General features: G+C 37.1%; 1 protein-coding gene across 4 annotated transcripts in view; it reads right to left on the bottom strand.

Moving 5' to 3' along the window:
- LOC134530898 (rho GTPase-activating protein 19) overlaps positions 1 to 23,972 on the bottom strand; it is a 110,872-nt gene that overhangs the window by 72,243 nt on the left and 14,657 nt on the right. For all 4 annotated transcript variants that reach the window (XM_063366190.1, XM_063366192.1, XM_063366189.1 and 1 more), the window contains exons 3-4: positions 22,851 to 23,020; positions 3,671 to 3,880 (exon numbers count right to left, since the gene is read on the bottom strand). In XM_063366190.1, the coding sequence (XP_063222260.1) occupies positions 3,671 to 3,880; positions 22,851 to 23,020 (380 nt within the window). The remainder of the gene's footprint in view (positions 1 to 3,670; positions 3,881 to 22,850; positions 23,021 to 23,972) is intronic.

Here is a 23,972-nt window from a genome sequence, read left to right as displayed (position 1 = left end):
TGTGTACCCTGTTTTACGTGTCAGATAAGAACAGAACCCCTCTTTCTTTATATTTGGTTGGAATCCCTCCCTTAGCCATTCTCACGCTCTATATGTTTCCTTCCCCTTCCTCCTTCTCTACGTCACGAAGGCCATCAGATTGCCGGGAGGGGGGGAGTACAGTGCGCAGCAGATGTGGAACTGGTGAGTCACTGCGCTGTTGCCAGCTCGCTGGTTCCCTACGCGCCGCACGTAAGGATATGGTACGGCTAAAATATTGCAGCCGTGCCATAATAGCCGTTTTAATCCATCACTAGAGATGGTGATTTATAGCATTTAAAATAATGACATTTAGCATTTTGAATTTAGCATTTTGTAGCATTTAAAAAACACAATTTAGCCAATTCTCTCATTTTACATTACTGAAGAAAAGTATATTTTTTAAAAAAGTAAGCGTTGCTTGCCGTTTTACCGACTTTTTTCCTTCAACCGACTTATCGGTGAATATATATATATTTTTTTTTATTGCAGTCTGATGTCCCTCAGATTTAATGTGCTTTTCAAGTAAATCTTGTTTTTTCCATTCCAGATGGCGATTACATAAATTAAAATTGTGCATTAAAATATTTGTATCACTTTCTTATAACTGTTCACTTTTGTATTCATTTATGCGATTGCGAATGGAAATGACGTTTCGTCCCATTTTTACCACGAGAAATAACAGTATACAACACATTCACGAGTATGCACGTATTTGTAAACACGCAACATTCCACAGACTACACAAGAACGCGGCTTTCACGTGAAACACAGCCAGAAAATGGGACTTACAATTGTTAGCGCAACGAAGTAGAGATGTCGCAATATGGTGGCCTAAAAACTTGTACTCTGCAAGATGACGGACAATCTTCCAGCTAGTTGTTCTTTGCTTTGTTTACAATCGCGAGGCACGGATGGCCATTCTACATTCAATATTTACGAACAATAGTAGTTGTGAATGACGTGTCAATAAGATACTTGTACTGCATACGCCATAAAATGATGGTTTCTTTTGATACTGAACTGAAACAAATCACAATCGGTAAATAAATGGTGTAGAGTGAAGACGAATCTACGTTTTTTACCTTGATTTCGCATTTATCTCGGAATAGTCTACCTAGATTTAGCATTTTATAGCGGAAAAAATATAATTTAGCATATTTTAGCATCTATTTAGCAAAAACTAAAAATCACCATCCCTATCCATCACATATTAATCACATTAATAAGGCACACGTAACCACACTTATTTCAGTGTAGCGCGTAATTTTTTTTAATGTTCCGGCGGGTGCGAGACAGTTACCGGTGGCAATTACAGCAAAGTAAACATGGTCTAAGCCGGGTTGTTTGCAAGCGATCCTGCAGCAATATTCTTTTAAAATAGCTAGTGAAATCCAAATTGATTTTAGATACGTTTTGTGCCTTTTTAGTAATAATTAAGACACAAAATTTTGTATTTTTGTATTTTTCCTCGCATAATGTCCGCACCCCATTTTTTTGGCCAAAAATGTGGTCAAATTACTGTGGACATTACGCGAGTGATTACGGTATTACTTGTTCAATGTGTTTTACTGTTATAAATCTTTTAAGATTATCAACAATACATTTTTAAAGTGTATCAAAATGAACTTCCGTTGCTGGTGTATGGCAGAAGCTGCCTTCAAGCAGGAAGAAAAAAGATAACCAAGTATCTGGGAGGCCCTGTGATGATTCAGCATTCAAAACGAAAACTTCTTTTGTTCTGTCCACTTGCCCTCACTGCTACATGACCAGTACTTTACATCACTCACCATCTCTCACATTTTTCCAGCGCTGACTGGCCAAGTTTTTTCGTCACTCCCACCCCCTTCTCCAATAGGATGTTTTTCCCTTCATATGCCCTTCTGACATGCCTGGTCACGCCAACCTCAGCACTTCCACTTCAGTAAACCAAATTTTTCCAAGCCACAGATTTTCAAGCTAAATGACCCAATGCCAATAATAATTCCAGTATTCTAAGGGGTAAGGTTTTGCAAAACAAGGGATACTTTCGTTGTGTCATGGATATAAATATCTACTCGCTTTAATTAGGTATATATTAAATAAGCACTGAAATAAGCTTCTCTGAAAATATTTTGTTGGAAGTAGGGTATAAGTAAAATTCATTTAAAAAAATATATATATATAATTGCATCTAATTACACAAGAAACAACTGTGCTACTTGGGGCTAGGTGGCTTGTTTGTGGTCTAATTACGGTTTAAGTGGGGTGCTGATGAGTTATGTTAAACAAACACACCATTTATTAAGGCACAATGTATATTTAGTGTGACTAAAAATTGTGTGGAGGTTAACCAAAAACTGATAACCAAGAACTGGTTTTTAAGAACCGGAACTGAACCGAGAAAACAGTAGAACCAACACATCACTAGTGCATACGTACCGTAATCGCTCGCGTAATGTCCGCAGTAATTTGACCACATTTTTGGCCAAAAAAATGGGGTGCGGACATTATGCGAGGAAAAATACAAAAATACAAAATTTTGTGTTCTATTCAAGTCGTGTGTCTTTGTTCTAATGAGGAAGGGCGGGGGAGGCAGCGACGGCAAGAGGATGAGAGAGGCAACGACTCCGCAGGGGGGAGAGGCAGCGCTGCGTCAGGGGGAGAGAGGCAAAGGCAGCGCTTTGGCAGGAGGGGAGAGAGGCAGAGGCGTGGCTTAACCTCCCTCCTGCCAGCTATCCAGCCAACCAGACAAAGGAGTGTTAGAATCCTTGACCCACTTCCCTTCCTCCTTCACTTCCCCTCTTCTTCACCGACAACACTCCACATCAACACAGCGGCAGCGCGCGAGACCAGCTTTCTTTATCTTTATGTCGTTTGAGATAGGACTAACTGCTTACGTCTGGCATACCTCACGACGGTCCTACTGAGAACGGACACTTACAAAATCACCTCCCGCCGCTCACAATACATGGCTTGTTGTTTGATGCATGCCAAGCTGCCCTGCCCTCAGATAAACCCAGAAAAAAACATTTTTAAATTTTTCTCAAAAATGTTTACAAAACAAGGAGGGGGGCTTATACGCAGGCGGGGCCTTTGACCGTGCTTTGTTCAGTTCAACGAATTTCACCACCCTTTCAGAACAGGAGAGAAAGGACAGCTCAAGGTCACGGCTTTGTTTACAGAGCCGTCAACTTTCCATTCGTACTGCGTCCTTTAGGGGTGGCAAAAGTTGTGTTGCCCGCCGTAGACGACTGGTGCGGACATTATGCGAATTTTTAATTTTTTCTTTTAAGGATATATAAATAAAGGGTGCGGACATTATGCGAGGGCGGACATTACGCGAGTGAATACGGTAGTATGATCAATCATTCTAGTTATCCTGACACTGTTAGTCAAGCTTGAAAGGAAAAAAACAATCATTCAAAATTACTCCATTTTAAGAACTATTAGACTTCACATCAAAACATACTACCCAAACAATACTACTCAAATTATATTTTTCAGCAGTCGTAGCAGAGATATAAATTCTGTTGTATACACATCCCTTAATCTTGTGTGTGTTCTAAAATTAACTAAGTGGCTGCACAATGAACTCAAAAGGATGAAACAGGTGCTGGCTGGATCACTATGGATCCAAGAAACACAATGTCAAACGCTGCGAGCCACTTGCCTGCAACATGGCAGTAGGCAGGGTAGTGGGCATCCGTCAACAAGGATTCTGGCAGTTCCGCCAGGAAGCTCTTGAGCACGGACGCACAGTCATGCACCGAGAAGTGTCCCTGGTCCAGCTGCAGAGGCTCCCCCTTGCCCAGCCGCTGCTTCAGTTCTTGCTGCCGCAGCACGCTGCCAGAACGCCGGAATATGCCCTCCTGGCACACATCTGCCACACACAAGCACGCTGCCCTCTTTCTGCACTTACCTCAGCTTGCACATGCCGTCAGAGCTAGCTTTCAGCAAGTCAACACATAACTAGACACCCGGACATTTTCGTGATTTATCTGGTGTAAAGCTAAAATTCACAGTCCTATATATTGGGTCAGGCTATATTAGCATTTTTAAAGCAACTTATTTAGAATTTAATAATTGCATTCTAAACATTTATAAAATAAATACTTATATATATATACACACACACACACACACAAATTCCTGCAAATAACCCTCTAATTAAGTTTTGTACAAAATATTTTTTTTTATGTCTTATTGCTCTAGAGTAAAAAAAAATTTGAATGCTTACTTTCCTTAAAAAATTGATAGTGTAGTATACTAACAAACATCAAATCACAGGTTTAATTCATAGAATAATACACAAATCAACTGGATTGATTGGGTTGGGCTTACATTTTGAAGTTATCTCAGAATACATGTAACTTTGCTGCATCACAGAGACATGGCAACATCACGAATCAGGGTCACAAAAACCAGTGTACAGAACAATAACTAGAAAATCACTACATGGGTCGGGTGTAAAATTAGGGGAGGTAGCATTTTATAAAGGATATTTATAGATATGAATGACATTTTAAAATAATCAAATGAAAAAAAAAATTATTCATAAAACTATCATTTGTTGGAAATTAGAAGGAAAAAAACAGCAGCTTCTAAAGTGTAAATTAAAAACAAATAGAATCTATAGCGAAATTCCAATTTTTCCAAACCCTAGTATGCATACTATACTCTCATATGTTTCCTAACGGCTAATTTATTACTGTAGAACCTACCTTTCTTTAGAGTGGGTTCTTGTGATTCGGTCACTCTACTGCTATTTGGTAGTTAACTGGTCAGCAGTCACAAGGAGAGTGTCAAAATTATTATGACCCAATCATCAAAGAAATGCAAAGGTATTAATATTTGCAATCTGCCTTGAAACTAAAATAATCCATGAAATTTCTAGATCCCTACAATTAACACAAATAAAAGTGATTACTATATCTTATGGCTAGCTAAAATTAATGACGCTAATAATGATAATACAGTAAAAGTCCGTTATAACGTAAATTTATAACGGCGCCAAAAGTTTATGTTATAGCGAATTTTCGTTATAGCCAAAATTAAAAAAAAAATCTTATTTTAGCAGAATTTTTAAAAAATATTATTTTCTCGCTTGTTTTTACTATGGAAATTCACAACCAAAGTAAACTTCATACTTAAAACTTACTAAAATAACATTTTTAAGCTATATCAGCACTTGCCGACTACGAAATATGAGACTGCGTGGCCGTGATATGGCCGTCACGCACATCGTGGCTAAGCGCACAGCTGTTTGTTTACATGGTGACGGGCGGGCGGGGTCACGCAAGGTCTTGCCAGCCGCTTCCTGTCGCTTTGACCGCAGCTGGTTTGCTGAAGACATGTGCACCTAGCTTATGATATCGGGTGCATATTCGCGGAGTTTTGAATACAAAAAAAAAATTAAAAAATCTCTAATTACATTGGACAACCTTACAAATTATAAAAAATAATTTTTCAGACAATTGGTTAGTAACACAAAAATAATCACTCGTACAGACCCTTGGAAAATAACACAAAATTAAAAATTACTTTTAAAAAAACGAATTATTTTCGTTTGCCTTGATTTCACTAGACTTTCGGACAAAATAAACGACTGGACCTCTTGGAAGTTCATAAAATCTTTCGTCGAAGCATTTGTATGCTGATAAAAACGACTGATTGTGTCAAGTGCCTCCATCATTGTTTTCGACGGAACAGATACGACACTTGGTTCGTCGTAATCTTCAGATGCCGCTTCGTTTTGATTAGAAGAGACGAGCTTGACAAGTTCCGTGTTCGTCAACTCCCGCACGCTTACGATGCAAGTGTGAGACGAGTTATGCTCATTTACGGGCTACAGTCGGCGCGATTCTAAATAAGTAATGCTCGCAGCGGGACCGTCTTGCTTTCGTCACCGCGAGGCAATCTATGCTCGCTGTGGGGCCCCACCTTGTGCGGTGTTGCCAAGACGGCCACGTCATGCGCGTTGTTTCATTTGTCGGACGCGTGGAATTGTGCGAAGCTGTTTTTCATTAAGGAAATTGTAGACGTTTTCTCATTGTTTTAGAGCAAAATTACAGGTGTGTAATCTATCACTATAGCGAAAATGAGCCCACGCTGCATTCGTTATTTCAGAAATTTTTATCCTACGCAGCATATGCAAAACTGACAGTGCCGATGGCAATTATCGTTATAGCGGACTTTACGTTATAGACCGTATTCGCTACAACGGACTTTCACTGTATTTTGAGGCTAAATTTGATGGTGGGGCAACACTCATTGTACAAATCAGCTGCCATGAAGAATAACACGAAAATAGTGAGTATTCTAAGGAAAAAAACACACCAATACCAACCTTATTCACACATGCAAGAATATGGTTTGCACCCAAACAAGAATACAAAAGAAAAAAATCATCATGGTTGAAAGCTAAGTGCTTTTAACCACTTCACCACCATGCCACCAAGAGTAAGAAAAATACTTTATAAAAACATAATTACAGACATGAATGTTATGGAACACATTTGGAATTAAGTAAATTATGTTTCTTTTACAGGGTGGCTACAGAATGGTAGAAATAAATTTCCCTGACTTTACCCACCTGAATGTAAAGTTTTCCCTGACAAAAATAAATTTGGAAAAAAAAAAAAACACCTCATTTTTATGCTTGCTTGAAATAAATTACAATTAGTGACTGTGTGTGCTTTCACGGCTATTCAATATAGAAGTTACCTATAAAGTAAAATTACTGTAATATCTCAATTTACTGGACAGGACTGAAAAATTATTTTATAAGTTATGACTTCAATGGCATACTAAAGTAATGGCCATAATGTGCAAATTAAATGTACAAACTTCATTGTTGGCATAATTCATATTTCATAACAAATGCAAAATATATTTACAAATCAACTTAACACAGGATTGATACAATTACAACCACACTGCGGAAAAAAAGTTACATAAATTAAAATAAATGTATCATCAGTATCGACATTGTAAAAAGTTCTCAGAGCTCCATAAAAACAAGATTTCACCTGCTTTGGACAACAACAGAGTTTATGTCAATCTCTCAAGCAAACATCTAGATGAAGCTTCTGTTTCTCTTTTAGCCAAAGGCATGAACTTCGCAGTCGCACCTAAGGCAATTCCCACAGAAGATATCGTCTGTGGAGTAGAAGATGCCATTAGTCGCCTGCCTCCAGCCACAGCTGATGAGATTCGCTCGGAAACAAAAAGAGTACTTCGCAATGCCATTTACGGTTAATATTACCGCAATGGCGAATGGCGACTGTTGTTTAGGTTGGTTATGTGACGCCAAAGATTAGAGTGACGCGCGTCGCGCGACACAATTTGTACGGATTAATGGCGCTAGTAGTCTCGTGGTTAGTAAACAACTACCTCTTCAGGAATTCATCTATTTTTTTTTTTTTTCACTAAATATGGCCTATTGAAAGTTTTGTTTAGCGAAATTAATATTCTTATCCTGTTTAGCGGGAAATAGAGCTTATTTTTCTTTTGTATAAAAACCTGGTTGATGAAGAGTTTTGTTCCCCATTTAGTGGTATTTCGTATTCAGAAATTAACTTACAGTCGGGAATTATTGAAAGTTTGTTGACGGCACTGGGGGGAAGGAAGGGCCATAAAATTATCATCGCTGACGTCTACTGGCACACACGGATCACAGAATGACGGAGTTGTGATTAGGTGAATATTTGGTTTGACCTTATTACATTTTAACGCAGTTAATTGTGTGTGCGTGTGTGTGGTGATTTATAAATAGCCATGTCAATGAAAAGTAGTTTTGTCTGGGAATATTTCACCGTTTATAGTGATCCGTCAAAAGCAACGTGTAATCAGAGGTACTTGAAAGGCTCTAATTGGCTCAGAAGATCGGCAAAATAGGTGATCAGCCCAGCTCTATTTTATACGGAAAAAATACCTACACAAAGTGCTAGGACTCTAACAGCAGGACCATAAACATTTTGTGAAGTTTACCCGAGAGGTTTTTTTTATTTTAATTTTGACGCCCTAAAATATTAGTGCGACGATTATGCACTAAAACAGGGTACAGTCAAACCTCGTTCGTACGGTCCCCGGTTTGTACGTACACCTCGGTCGTATGTACAGATTTCAGAAACCGTGAAAAATAAGCCAAAAAATTAAAAAAAAAAAAAGTTAAAAAATATGAAAAGTGTAAGAAATACGTTAAAGTTTATTAAAATACAGTCGTAACCTGCAGCGTTTATAACAAATATGGGCTACATACACAGTAAAAAATAAAAAGCCACAAATTGATGGAATTTACCGTCAATAGCGCGCCGTACGCGGAGAAAGGTCATTGTATTCAGTCAGCTGTTGTTATGGCGCGGCGTAGCCGGCTGGCTCTCTTTGTTCCCTGAGCTGCGCATGCGCAGTATAACTCACTCTACGCTCCGCCCAGACTCGTGACGTTCCATCAGCAGCCAGCCAATAGACACGAGCTTAGCGGGAAAAAAAATAAGCTTCACCTCCCGTGTACCAGTTTTGTCCAGTTCTAATACCAGTTTATTGGTATACGCACCAGTTTTATCGCTGCCTTGACATGTTAAAGTTTACGTTCATCTTGATGTCTTGATACCAATGATTAATTATTTACAATCCCCAGAAATAAATGGTTAGTTAAAAAATATGCATCAACTGTGTAATACTTCTTAAATTATAAAATACGTATAAAACAGTTATAAGACACCGCTCATTTTATTTTGTGAAGATTTTATCTCATACGTACCAGTATTTCGGCTAAGTTATGAAATAAATACAGTATCAGAACTTACAAGCCACGTAATATTTCCGTTACGTTCATACATTCGTGAGTTTACGTTTTTCCCTCGTGCTTTTGGATCGTCTCGTGCTATAATTACTCGGACTTATTGCTACTCTTAACTGACTACGATTTGGATTTTGGTTGGATTACTTTGGATTGCTTTTTCTTGACTTGGCAACGAATTTCATCTGGATTTAGATTTTTTATTTCATTACTTGGATTTATTTTGCTTCGGTTTTTGGAAGACCTTCGCTACTTTTTGGACATGCATTTCGTTCAACATGAGCGGAAGCAAGAGAAAAGCTATTACGCTTATGGAAAAATACAAAATAAAATAAACTTTTCTATAAAATATATATATTTTGCGATTTAAAATGCTCATTGCAGCCTATAAACGTTATGTTTTTCATGATGTTTTTAGACCTACTAGCTAATCTTATCTACATTTATAAAGAACCCACTGTAATTTTTTTATTTGAGCAAATATGTTATGCGTTAATTCCAGCATAATAAACATACGTACATGTAAAAAATTTACTTGTTTGCCAAAGGCACGCACATGTACGTGCCGTGTATAGACACGGCAACGACAATTCATTTCCCGTGGCAGCAGTGGGAAAAATGAGGATGGGGGGGGGGGGGGGGGGAGGAACCACAAATGGACGTAATTTGACCTCACTGGTTCGTACCTACAACTCGGTCGTACGGACAAATTTTGGAGAACCGTGAGTGTACGTAGAATTGAGGTTTGACTGTATTTAAATTTTTTTCAAGACAGTGACATAAATTACTTCCAAAATAGCTATGTAACTTTTATGAATATAAAATATTTAACTTGTTTGGAGTATATACAGTGGAACTTCATTATTACGAGTACGGGATACTACAAGACCTTCGAAGATACAAGAGTTTTGTAATGCACCGTCAGTTTGACTACGTATATCATACTTAATATGTCTGGTATAAACCGGTAACATAGTAATTGACTTTGGACATTTCCGTTCCGCGCAGCTCCTCCCTCACTAACTCCCACCCCTCTGAAACGTCTACAGGTACGGGAGGGCCACTCCTCCCTCCAAGACAACGTACACGAACACACTTGACTCTCTTTGAGATGTGACTGAAAGGTATTCCCACTAACGCAATACCATATCGTGTAAACGACCTGCGAAGCACTATCTCTGGAGCGCCGTATCCAGGCAGCGCACAACTGGCAACTGATTCCTTCCACTCCACTCCGCTAGAATCACGTGACCGCCAACTGACACTGGCCCCACACTGTCTGACACTTGCATCGTAAGCATTGCGTACGCATACCTGCCAACTTTTTAGTTTGGTCATCAAGAAAACTTTTAAATTGGTAAAATTTATCGTAAATCAAATGCGGCAATTTTTTACATGCTTTATGTGCAATTATTTTCTAATTTTCTATTCCATTTGGTTTCTGCTAATTTACTAATGACATGAAGGGCATATCGATGGCCTAGAATGAAAACCTCATACAGTCAATTTTGTTAATGTACTGGGAAACTAAACCTATCCAGAATGTGCCAATTTACACAGCATGCATATGAAAAGCAAAATGATCAAGTACAAAACAAAAGCAATATCATTCACTAAAAAAGATTACTTAAAGATATACCTTGCTGTATCACATGTTTGTTACATATTTCAGTTATCTCCTGATTATCATCCTTGATGCAAATTTTAAGACTTAGAATGTGCAGCAGTTGCCTTCTTTGCTTTACTTAATAAATCTGAGGTAAACCTTTGTGCATAACCAACACAATTCCTTGATTTCAACACAGAAATAGACTGCAAAGTTTCAGCTGACATGGAGGACCTAAATTGGGATCTGTTTTTTTTTTGACCATACTGAAAATGCGCTCACATTCTGAATTACTGTGGGGGATTGACAGAATTGATAGCATTATTTTTAACAGTCTGTTATACTTCAGGAAGCCATCTACTCCACGAACTCTTGATAATTCAGCCCACTTAACATCATCAGTGCCTGCTTTCGTCACTTCCAACCCCGTGTCTGCAGTACTGGTGAAAAAGCTATCAATCTTCTTATTTTCTTCCTCAGAAAGCACGTTTTTCCTATGCTTAGGACACTTAACGTGTATAGTTATGTTGGACCTACCTCCATGAGCAATACTAAAATCACACCGGCACACTGTGCAAAACACAAAAGTTTATCCTTTTTGCCATTTCAGAATACACGAGAATTTGTTGTTATACGCAGCACGGTAAGTCTGAATATATTTCTTGTTGGCTAGCTTACTAAAGGTTCCCATCACGTAAATACAAACGAAAAAAAAACTGTTGCGCAGTACTACATTGGAACTACAAACAATAGTCAGCCATTTTGGACATGATATAAGGAACAAGGAACAGACCAAGGAGGTAGGGCTGACGTCACAATTGTGGTCCGTTCCTCCATTTAAGGAAGCACTTTTTCGTTGCGTTCAGTGGAAAACAAACGTAGACCAGTCCAAACCATATACAAATAACTATCTCTTGTTTTGTTTTCATTCCGCCTTCCGTCGGTGCGTCGGTAACATGGCCGGTACAGTAAAAGTTGGCAGGTATACATGGCCGGTACAGTGAACGGTAATAAACCACCACGCAAAAATAAATCCGTAAGATATTAAAGACGTCCGTAAAACCGTAAAATAGTATTAAAATCCGTAAAAACTACCGACAATCCGTAAAAGTTGGCAGGTATGCGTACGGTGTAGTTTCAGTGTACGGCACTACGCGCATTGTTGTTTACACAGAATTTGTCGAGCTCGTCTCTTCTAATCAAAACGAAGCGGTGTCTGAAGATGATGACAATAATGACGACGAACCAAGTGACGTATCTGTTCCGTCGAAAACATCAATGATGGAGGTACTTGACACAATCAGTCGTTTTTTATTTATTTATTTATTTATTTTTTTTAATTTGTCACATGCCCACCAACAGTCGTAGACTTTAGTGATGGGCACTACATGTAATACAGTAACACAGTTATCACTACCAGTGTATGGACTCCCACCTCCGTCGGTATCATAGTAGGAAAACATCTACGGATGGCCAGCAAACGAGAGCAAGAGTACCACACACTAGCAGTGATAATAACAAAACAGACAAAACACTAACAAAGGTTAACGAACCATTACACATAACACATAAAACATATAGGTAAAATCATATTATTAAATGTTAAGAGAGATTGAAGGAAAAATAATATAGCTATGACAGACATAAATCAGAATATATATAATTAAACACTGTTGGAATTCAAATATATATTATTGTCATTTGTTATAAGTCTATAAATAATATCATTATTAGTGATAAGAGTACACAGAGTAGAGCGTAAGCGGGAATTGAATTGAGGAATTCTTAAGGCAGTATTGTCAAGAAAATAAGGGCATCTGAATTTAACTATGTAACAATTATGAACAAAAAGAGCATCAAGATAGATAGGCCCTACGGTCTACCAGAGGTGTCCAATTGGGGCGTGGGAGGTTCCTTGTAATAATTAAATTTATAACTTTATTTTGAATACTTTCGATTTTTTCAGTATCTGTTAAGTTGATACCATTCCAGATAACAGAACCATATTCTAATTTTGATCTTATAAGTGCCATGTAAAGAGAGATAAGTGAGTCTGAGTTTGTTGCATAAGAAGTAATAAATTTTATAAGCGCTAGAGTTCTTCGTGCATAGGAATATATGTAATCTAAATGTTTATGGAAATATAGTTTTGAATCAAGAATGATACCGAGATCCTTTGTGTAGTGGGCTTGAGAGATGATAGAATTCGCTAATTTGTATGAATATTTAACCGGATGGTATTTCCTAGTGAACGATATAACCTTGGTTTTATCTTTGTTGAGTTTGACCAAGTTTCTTAGACACCAATTATTAACTTTAATAATAACTTCTTGTAATAATTAACAATCCTCTAAGGAATAAATAATTTTATAAATTTTTAGGTCATCAGCAAAAAGAATGCCATCAGAGTAGCAAAGTACTTGTGTAATGTCATTAATAAATATATTAAAGAGAAGAGGTGAAAGAGTACCTCCCTGGGGAGCATACAAATGCTTCGACGAAAGATTTGACGAACTTCCAAGAGGTCCAGTCATTTATTTTGTCCGAAAGTCCAGTGAAATCAAGGCAAACGAAAATTGATTCTTTTTTTAAAAGTGATTTTTAATTTTGTGTTATTTTCCAAGGGTCTGTACGAGTGATTATTTTTGTGTTACTGACCAATTGTCGGAAAAATTATTTTATATAATTAGTATGGTTGTCCAACATAATTAGAGATTTTTAAAATTTTTTTTTGTGTTTGACATTTTTCATAGGTGTCAACGTAAGTAATAATGTGACAAATTTTAAAAAAAATTTCACTACATCTTTGAGTTTACATATTGTTAGTAAGTATTCAAAACTCTGCAAATATGCACCCGATATCATCAGCTTAGCGCACATGTCTCCAGCAAACCAGCTGCGGTCAAAGCGACAGGAAGCGGCCGGCATGACCTTGCGTGACCCCACCTGCCCGTCTCCATGTAAACAAACAGCTGTGCGCTTAGCCACGATGTGCGTGACAGCCTTATCACGGCCACGCGGTCTCATATTTCGCAGTCGGCAAGTGCTGATGTAGCTTAGTAAGTTTTTATGTATATTTCCTTTACTTTTTTTGTGAATTTCCATAGTAAAAACAAGCGAGAAATTTATATATTTTAAAAATGCTCAAAAATAAGATTTTTTTTTTTTAAATTTGGGCTATAACGAAAATTCGCTATAACATAAACTTTTGGCGCCGTTATAAATTTACGTTATAACTAGAGACCTGAAATTGGCGGTGTTATTTTTGGCCAAAAGCGGTATTATTTTTGCCAAAAAGCGGTGTAAAAAAGTGGTGTTATTTTTTATCTGTATAATTAAATTAAATAGTTCTAACTGTTTAGGCTTAATATTTGTTACGTAATTAATTTTCTTTGGCATAGCTTATAATTATCCTAATTTAAACACACTCTTTACATTTGCTTAAACCAAAAATAAATAACAATGAAAACATTAAATTTCCAGTTGTACATAAAAATTGCTCACCACTGACTGTGAAACTTCCATACAGAAATTTTTTAGTCACTTGGTTGCTTGTTCAGTACATAACATAAGAAATTAAAGAACTGTTCATCATAGAACCACAAAAACATTTCATTTCACTATTGAACACTATGTGTTAAAAATTTCCTTGTAAAAATTTTACATACACATTAGCTTAACATAACTGTTGCATAAAATTCTTTAAAAAAAAAAAAAAAAAAAAAAAAAAAAAAAAAAAAAATTATCAATCATCAAAGGAGAGCATTGTAAACACTTCAATATTCTCTTCTTTTAAGTTCTGCCGTCTATCTGAAACAACAATATTGTAGTGACTCAACAACCTCTCACTCTCAACATTATTTGTAGGCATCCATATTGATTTAAGCACAGCTGAAGCAAACTGTTGACAGTCAGTTGTCAGTGCAGTGAGAATTTTCACTACATCAACAACTTCACCAGCTCTGCACAGTGACTCTGCTGCATCTTTTAGAGACTGGTACCCTTTAAAAAGGTCAACACTGTCTATCATCTTCAGGTCAGCAATGGATTTTAGTTGTGTAACTATGTTTTCAGTTTTGTTAAGCAGAATGTTCTTAGGGTTGAAAAGCTGGTTCAATGACCTGTAAACATGTGCACAAGGATCACTGTTCATGAGTGTCTGCAGTTTGTTCATGCACAGTGTTGTGGCTTTTTGGCAGTTGTGCTTCACATGTGCAATGTCAGTGGTGTTCAAATTTTTGAGGACACTACTGTTTTCGAACGTATTGGAAAATATACCCTTTGCTGCACAGTCCAAACCTTTTTGTATATTTTCCAGATCCCCATACAGAGTATGTGATGTAGGGTACTTAGACCCTTCAAGTTTCGTTAGCAGATCCATTATTTCAGAAGCATGCTGCTGTACAAAAATACACTGTGCTAAAATTACGGATACTTCTTTGTCTGAAAGCATGATCAGATACTTAATTCCTGCATTGTTAGTTTCCTGAAAGTCACTATTTCTGAAAAAGTTAATGATTTCCAAAAAATATTCAGCCAGGTAGAACACTGCACGAAACCATGAATTCCAACGAGTATTGACTGGCATTGGAAACAATTTATCTGGTTTCACAGTTTCTTCTCGCAAATATTGCAAATATTGGTGTTTCCTCTTGCAAGTGTTTAAAAAGGCAGACTTTACCTTCACTACAACATCGTTTACCTCAACAAGTTCACATGACAACACATTTCCTACTAGGGCAACTTTGAGGGCCCAGCACTGAATATGGAGTACGTGATCTCCATACAGAACTTGCAAGCTGTTGACACACTTTGTCATGTAGCGAGCTGAGTCTGTAACCAAACCTCTGATGTTCTTGTATGAAATTGCATACTTATTTACACATTCTGAAATAACTTGTGCACATGTGGTCGCATCCGCTTTTGCAAGAAAATTAACTGAAGCTACTACTACCTGAGGTTCGCCTACTGGTTCTTGGAGCACTAGAAAGAGTACCACAAAAACACATCTTCCCTGACTATCTGTAGTCTCATCCGAATAGATAAAAATTTGTTTATCTTTAACAATTTCCATCACGTTTTCAAAGTGGTATTCAGCAAGTTTAGGAACATACTTTTCCCTCAGTGTTTTGACACAAGGCATGTCTCCAGAACCTGCCACAAATTCATTTAACCATGCCCTTATGTTAGGATCATCCAATTTTTGAAGAGGTATGTTAGCTTTAGCGAAGGCCTCTGTTGTCCTCAGTGCCAAATGTTCGACGTCTGCTTTTTTACGTTTAGCACTACCAAAGCACTCTGCAACAGAGCTCTGAATTTTTTTATCAGCACACCCATCATCATATTTTTTTCTTTTAGTTATGTGTTTTTCGCTCTTAGTGTGCTTTATCACGGTGTCTTTTCTCTCAAATGCGACTTTACAATTACAAAATTTGCACATTAACGTCGCCGTATCGGGTGCATATAGCCCGTCGCCTTTGAAATCGTCGGCACGTTGCCGCGCACTTGCAGCATTTTTCGGCATATTGTTACACAAACTCAAGTTATTTTATTTTTATGTTCCCATGCAGCAATAAAATACGATACATTAAACGAAATAGTGGCAATGTATGGTTGTACGGTGTTTATCTTATACTTCAGCTGGAATCGCGTTACAAACACATAGCATTGATCCTTACGGCAGACGTGCGCATGACTGCCAGTGCCGGTTGTTTGTGAAATAAAAGCTGATTCTTCCCAGCATGCAATCTTTTGTGGCGTCACAAATCGTTTATTCCATAACTGCGTTGTGTGAGAACAAGATTTTATTTCGTTTATTTCGTTATTCTATTTCATGGCAAAATTAAATCACGAAGTCATTATTGTGCAATAGTTTTATTAATATAATCGTAAAAAAAAATTCATGTACGGACCTGGATCGGGAAATACGGTCCAAATGACATTTTCGTACGGACATTTCTTGCTGAAGGGTTGGCCAAGCTGGTTCCGCTTGCTCACAACTTGCCGCCTCCTTCCAGCCATTACATCAACAGTATCGCTCATGTATGACGTGGAGTTGTGGTTGCGTACATTATGTTTATTTTGTGTTGTGGTCACATCTTAGCAGCAATATATTTCGTTCTTCCATACATGCATGTAAAGTATGTGATTTTCGAAACGTAAAAAGTGGCAGGCTACCGCTAAGGTTGGTTAGTTTTAGTTCTGACAATGGCGATGCCGGCGAACTCAAGATGAAACCAAGTTTGTTACCGTACATTTCTTAAAATTTCGCGTGTATACAGAAAACTAGACGAAATCGTATTATTTCGCGAAAATCAATGAAATTCGCGTTATTTTTCACGTTATCGCGATCGCGAAAATTTCAGGTCTCTAGTTATAACGGACTTTTACTGTATTTCCTTTATCTGATTGTTAAAGGCACTGGAAAATCGTAAAAACAATATAGGCGCGAATAAAAGCGACAAAATGGTTTACCAGCGAATAAACGCTACAATCCCGTTTTTAGAAGTAATTATTAAAATTTCAAGTAATACACTAGAGTCCCGTTATAGCGAGGTGTCACGGTTCCGGGTTTGATCCTCGCTATAACCGTGTCCTCGCTATAACCGAATTGGACAAATTTTGGCCCCCAAAAAATAAAAATTAACCGAAAATAGCATAAAAATTGTGTTTAAACCTGTATAATTGGAAAATAACAGGTTATAATAACGAAATCTTAATTTCTGTGAGCAGATGTGTGAATTCTCTTTAAAACGATACCCCATAAGTACGGATGCGATCACCGATTGCGTCAAAATAACCAGAATACCCTACCACGCCACGTAAGTATAGCATCTCAGCCCGCGGCCGACGCAGCATTGTCCTGCTATCTATTGCCGACGCGGGCAGTCTGCTGGCGGCCATGTTGGTTCGGGATGTTGCTAACAGGTGGTGCTAGTGTAGCGCGACGATTTAATTCCTTACAAAATAGCAGGAGTGCTGCTGCGGCAACGCACGTACGCCTCAAACGAAATAGTCGCTGGAAAACTATACTTTTTCATTTAAAGAAACCTGTCCACTTTTTTAGAAAATAAATTTGGGATTAAACTCAAACCATCACCACCCCTTTCCCGGACAAATACCCCAACAACTGACCGAAACAAAAGTTACAAGAAAACTGTCCTAGCGATTCGGAAATAAATACGGTAGTGCTTACTAGAGGTGTAAAAGTAACGAAAAAAATGCGTACCTGTATGTATTCGTTACTATAACAATTAGTACTCGTTACTATCGTTACGTTACTCGTTACTTCTGATACTGCATAATTTGCTGTTATGTTGCAGCAACGAATCCAGTTGTATTGCGTACGCATACAGTATGACGTCGCGTAAATAATAATAAATAGAATATAAACAATTAATAGTTTTTGTTAACCAAGAAACAATTAAATCTCATTAGAGCGGCTTTTTAATATTATCTCTTTTAAGATAACAAAAAAAAAAAGTGAAAATATACGCGATTATAAAAACAAAAACATACATATTTCTAATTTGTAAAAAATACTTTCTTACGTTGTTTCTGTTCCAATATCAAACTTTGTCTACACACGGTACAGATAACTAACGGAAGTTTGATAAAATAAAGAAAGGACGGGATTCTATTTTTAAAGCCACGCACGTAGGTGGCGACTGCACGGCTGAAGAATGTGACAGGCGTCAACGGCAAGATGTCTAGTGGCGAGCGAGAGGGGTGGAAATAAAGCAGACAAATAACAAAAGCGCGCTTGAAGCTCTCACGCCGTAAATTCCTCAAAAATACCTTGTTATAGCCGTGTTCTCGCTATTACCGTGCTCGCTATAACGAGATTCTACTGTATTAAAATTTCCAGTAAATTTTAGGTTTACCTAATATTTTTTAAATAAACCATTTCTTATTATTAACGGCCTAACCTCATACAATAAAGAACATTCATTTTACTCATCTTCTTACCGTGTTTGAAGATTACCTAATAAACGGTGACGATGGCGAGCCATGTAAACAATCAACACGATCTATGAATCTTGTAAATAACACGAAACACAATTTAAATACGCATAGGCTCGCGCGGAAACTTTGTTAACGGCAAACGTAATGTACGACCCAAACAAATGAAAACGATGAAAGAGAGACATTTATTTACGTGCATGACTATTTTCACGGGAAAGAAAGTGAAAACATTGAATCAGCCATGTTTGTCAACGTGTGCGTGCGTGTGTGATATTAACACAAGCAATCAAATTATTTACTGTTAAATGACAACAACTAAAATATAAAAATGCATTAATTTAAGTTTACAACACACGCAGCTATTATTTGGCAACTACAAAAAAAATTTACGAATATCTACTTCAGTCAAATTCGTTAGCACTTTAACGGGAAAAATAGAGGCAGCAATGTAGCTCTATGCTTTTGTCGCTCATTTGTTGAACGTACCTACCTAGTTCCTAACCCGAAAAACAAACGGTAATCTGTGAAACTAAATATTGCGCTGCTATTCACAATAAAATTAAGGTTATTAAAGTCGTTTTTCTGCATCGCGTTCGCGTGCAATTCAGTTAGATTTAATATTTTTTTTATATACCATTATGGGACGTACAAAATCTGTTACCGTGCATTCACTTGCAGAGCAATACAAGTCGCACCATTTCTATGTTAGTGTCACTAACATAGAAATGGTGCGACTTGTATTGCTCTGCAAGTGAATGCACGGTAACAGATTTTGTACGTCCCATAATGGTATATAAAAAAAATATTAAATCTTGCAACATCTGCATAAACTGGGAGAAGAATCATGTAAGAATTTTCTAGTCTATTAAAATTAAAGCTATATAAATGCTATATGGCAAAATATAAATGCTACGAACAGCCATTATAAACGCTATTTTCCCGTGCCTCTACTGATTGTCTGCGTTACCGGGACGTACCGCTTATAAAAATGTAGCTAGCGCATCATTCATGTTTGGTTATGTTGCTTCCCGTATAGAGCGCGCACACGTAGTCGAATATTGATATCTCGCCGATTGGATGCAACGCGCGCTCTCTGTCAGGTGCCGAGTTAACTACATTTGATAGCCAGCATTCTTTCGTGGCAAGTGTGTACTTCGACATGTTAGTTCAAGTCAGATTCAAGTGGCTTGCGTTCGCGTTAAGAGTTTTGGTATTTCTATTTAAAGTTGAAGAAAGGTTTTTGTTTAAGAAATTATTAATATAAATTGTTTGGCGTGCTCTTGTATACTCCACCTTTTTTTTAATAAACGTAATTTCCATGAACGGGTTTTGTTTTTATGAATAACTTTAACTAACAAAAAAATTTTTTTACGCATAATCGTCGCACCCTTACTTTTCAAACTTGATTTTAGAATAAAATGTGTGACGATTATACGAGAAAACACGGTATGTGCTGTTTGGTTGCAATTTACAAAAAGATATAATCTGATAAATTGGTACCTATAATTTAATATTACTGCAATAGATAAAAATATTAGAGCCACTAAATAATTTAAAATAAAAGATTAACTTTAAACCAGTTGTGAACAAAGCGATATGCACACACATGTATCAATTCATTAACAAAGACAGAAACATCGCATACCGGCATACGTATCGAAATCTCAATAATTATGTATTATGAAAACGTGGTTCTGCACAAAACGCAGATGGACTATAATATTTATTTGCTCCACGGATCAAAATAACTTTATATCTATATATATAAAAATGAAACCCGTTTTCCTTGGTCACGGCATTGGACCGATTTCACTAATTTTTTTTTTTGTTGTGTTTGCTATGGTCAGGAGAAGGTTCTTATGAAAGAAAAAATTAAGAAAATTGTGCGGAAAATTAGAAAATTTAAGAATAATGAATTCCTATTTCCCTTGGTCACGCCATCACGCGTAAATGACTGAACCGATTTCACTAATTCTTTTTTTGTTGTGTTTGTTATTGTCACGAGAAGGTTCTTATGAAAGAAAAAATTTAACGGAAAATTAGAAAATATAAGAATACTGAACCACCATATATAAAATTATTTCCAAACTAACCCAACACTTTGTACAATATAAATATTTTTAAAGTAACCTTATGACATTCAGCTTTAAGCGTTTACAGTTTCCAGTGCGGCTTGCATTTGCAATGTCAATAAATAAATCGCAAGGGCAGTCGCTAAGTGTATGTGGCATCAACATAGAAAATCCATGTTTTTCACATGGCCAATTATATGTCGCCTGTTCCCGTGTCGGAAAACCATCAACATTATTTATTTACGTGCCAGAACATAAAACTAAAAATATAGTTTATCAAAAAGCATTAGAGTAGAGAGAAGCAGTGAGCGGTACAGAGACTATTACACTAGAGTCCCGTTATAGCGAGGTGTCACGGTTCCGGGTTTGATCCTCGCTATAACCGAATTAGACAAATTTTGGCCCCCACAAAATAAAAATTAACCTAAAATAGTTTAAAATTGTGTTTAAACCAGTATAATTGGAAAATAACAGGTTATATTAACGAAATCTTAATTTCTGTGAGCAGATGTGTGAATTCTCTTTAAAACGATACCTCATAAGTACGGATGCGATCACCGATTGCGTCAAAATAACCAGAATACCCTACCAAGCCACGTAAGTATAGCATCTCAGCCTGCGGCCGACGCAGCATTGTCCTGCTATCTATCGTCGACGCGGGCTGTCTGCTGGTGACCATGTTGGTTTGGGATGTAGCTAACAGGTGGTGCTAGTGTAGCGCGACGATTTAATTCCTTACAAAAAAGCAGGAGTGCGGTTGCGGCAACGCACGTACGCCTCAAACGAAATAGTCGCTGAAAAACTATACTTTTTTTCATTTAAAGAAACCTGTCAACTTTTTTAGAAAATAAATTTGGGATTAAACTCAAACCATCATCACCCCTTTCCCGGACAGATACCCAAACAACTGACCGAAACAAAAGTTACAAGAAAACTGCCCTAGCGATTCGGAAATAAATACGGTAGTGCCTACTAGAGGTGTAAAAGTAACGAAAAAAATGTGTACCTGTATGTATTCGTTACTATAACAATTAGTACTCGTTACTATCGTTACGTTACTCGTTACTTCTGATACCACATAATATGCTATGTTATGTTGCAGCAACGAAACCAGTCTTATTGCGTACGCGTACAGTATGACGCCGCGTAAATAATAATAAATAGAATATAAACAATTAACAATATTTGATAATTAATAGTTTTTCTTAACCAAGAAACAATTAAATCTCATTAGAGCGGCTTTTTAATATTATCTCTTTTAAGATAACAACCAAAAAAAACGTGAAAATACGTGATTATAAAAACAAAAACATACATATTTCTTATTTGTAAAAAAATACTTTCTTACGTTGTTTCTGTTCCAATCTCAAACTTTGTCTACACACGGCACAGATAACTAACGGAAGTTTGATAAAAGAAAGAAAGGATGGGATTCTATTTTTAAGCCACGCACTTAGGTGGCGACTGCACGGCTGAAGAATGTGACAGGCGTCAACGGCAAGATGTCTAGTGGCGAGCGAGAGGGGTGGAGATAAAGCAGACAAATAACAAAAGCGCGCTTCAAGTGATCATGCCGTAAATTTATCAAAAATACCTCGTTATAGCCGTGTTCTCGCTATTACCGTGCTCGCTATAACGAGATTCTACTGTAGTTGATTTATAGAGCGTGCGTGGTATTGAGCTCATTTTTTACTTAAAAATGCCAAGTTGTTCAATAGCAATTTGTAAAAACATTAGTGGAATTATTGAATCCTATGGAATAAACACTATTTTGACAATATATATTTTGTTTTTTATTTAATTAAATTAGTAAGGTCTTTTCCAGTTATAGTGATACCAGGGAATTATGGATTCATTTTTATATGGAGGATATTATAGATTCCAGTTCAAATTGAATAGGTACTCATACCTAAGATAGGTCAGCTATACAAAATAAAGTAGTGCATCATTGTTACGCTAAGGCGGTACGAAGTTCGCCGGGTCAGCTAGTGAAACAATAAAATACAAGTACATTTCTGGCTTCTTCAAGGACGGATAAAATGCAAGGGTCATTCCTGCTTTTTCAAGGATTCAAGAACACGTGGCCACCAAAAAACAAGACAAGAAAATTCTGACAATCACATATTGTGACAGCTATTAAACCTAAGTAGTGATGGGATTGATGGCAAGACAGTGAACTTGCATTCCCGAGTAACTCAGGTTTGAACCCCAGTCCAACCAGCATGATTTCAATTTTCCATGCTGTTCTGAATCTTTGTGAATTAAAACCAATAAATTTTTTTTTTTTATATAGTCAGGTCGACATATTTTTGACTTGTTACTGGCACAGTGTACCGTACGACTGGCCTCCGCTACAAAGTGTTTTCAGGAAGAGAGGTACAGTGAGAAGAGTGACGTAGCTGCTCACTCTGCTCCAGAGACAGGAACTCGATGAGCTGGTACACCTGGCGGACACTCTCCTGCGTGAGCGTCGGCCCCGTTGCCGCCCTGGCGGCGCCCCGCGACTTCCTGGCCAGGGACAGCCACCCGGGCCTCAGGGTGCGGAGCCAGCTCTTCTCCGCCACGCCGCTCTCGCCGCTGCAACAAGCCATCGGCTGACTCCCTCCCTCTGCCCATGTCAAACACACATCCCGAGAGAGCTCTCGCGCATAGCTGTATCCACACCACATCTAGCAGAACATCTCAGAAATAACACCAGCAAACAAGCCATACAGGTATACCTATAAAATCTTCAGATCTTGTCTTTCTTTTAAGAGTGACTCCCAAGTATGAGATTAGGTCAAAAATGGCAGTTGCATTTTCAAACACAATTTGTTTTTGTTTTAATCCTGGACTATTTTAACAAATAGATAATTTAATGAAACTTAGTGCCAATAACTTTATACTTTCGCGAAGTAATCATAATGCACATAATCATGCATATAACGTACTACTGCCAATACTCAATACATTATTTTCTGCTACAATAAAGATTTATAAGTTTTTTTTTATTAAAGCACCTTGTATTTCATATTATAAAATTAAAAAAATTTTCCCAAATCAAACATTATTTTATTGCCCAACATTAAAGACTGTAAAACAGTAGGAAATATTTTTTCTATGTTGTATGGTACGTGAGTAAATAATTTTAATGCATCTGAATTGGAAATGACTAAGATTACAAACAGATGTTGGTGCAAGAAGTAGGCACAGTACTCTAAAATAATTTTTCACTACCCATAACGTAAGTCCTTTAAATTTGAAGTCTACAGTTCGACTTTAAATTTTTTTTAGAAACATTTACATTATCAAAGTGACTACAATGAAAAAAAAAAGTTGACTTAACTTTTCATGCCTTTGCACAACAAATTAACCAATGTATATTTAGCAAATGTGATTATTGACTTCAAAATAATTTATTTCAAATGTTTGCAGTGTACATAAATATTACAAAAAGTACCTTATAGATAGGGACATGAACTTTTCGGTACATAAAATTACTCAAAAGTGGTAAAACAAAAACTAAAAAGTGTTAATAAAAAAAAAAGCG

The sequence above is a fragment of the Bacillus rossius genome, chromosome 3 (assembly GCF_032445375.1).
Source record: "Bacillus rossius redtenbacheri isolate Brsri chromosome 3, Brsri_v3, whole genome shotgun sequence".
Lineage (NCBI taxonomy): Eukaryota > Metazoa > Arthropoda > Insecta > Phasmatodea > Bacillidae > Bacillus > Bacillus rossius.
Note: the sequence above shows the minus strand (reverse complement) of the source record. Positions and strands in the feature narration are given on the sequence as shown.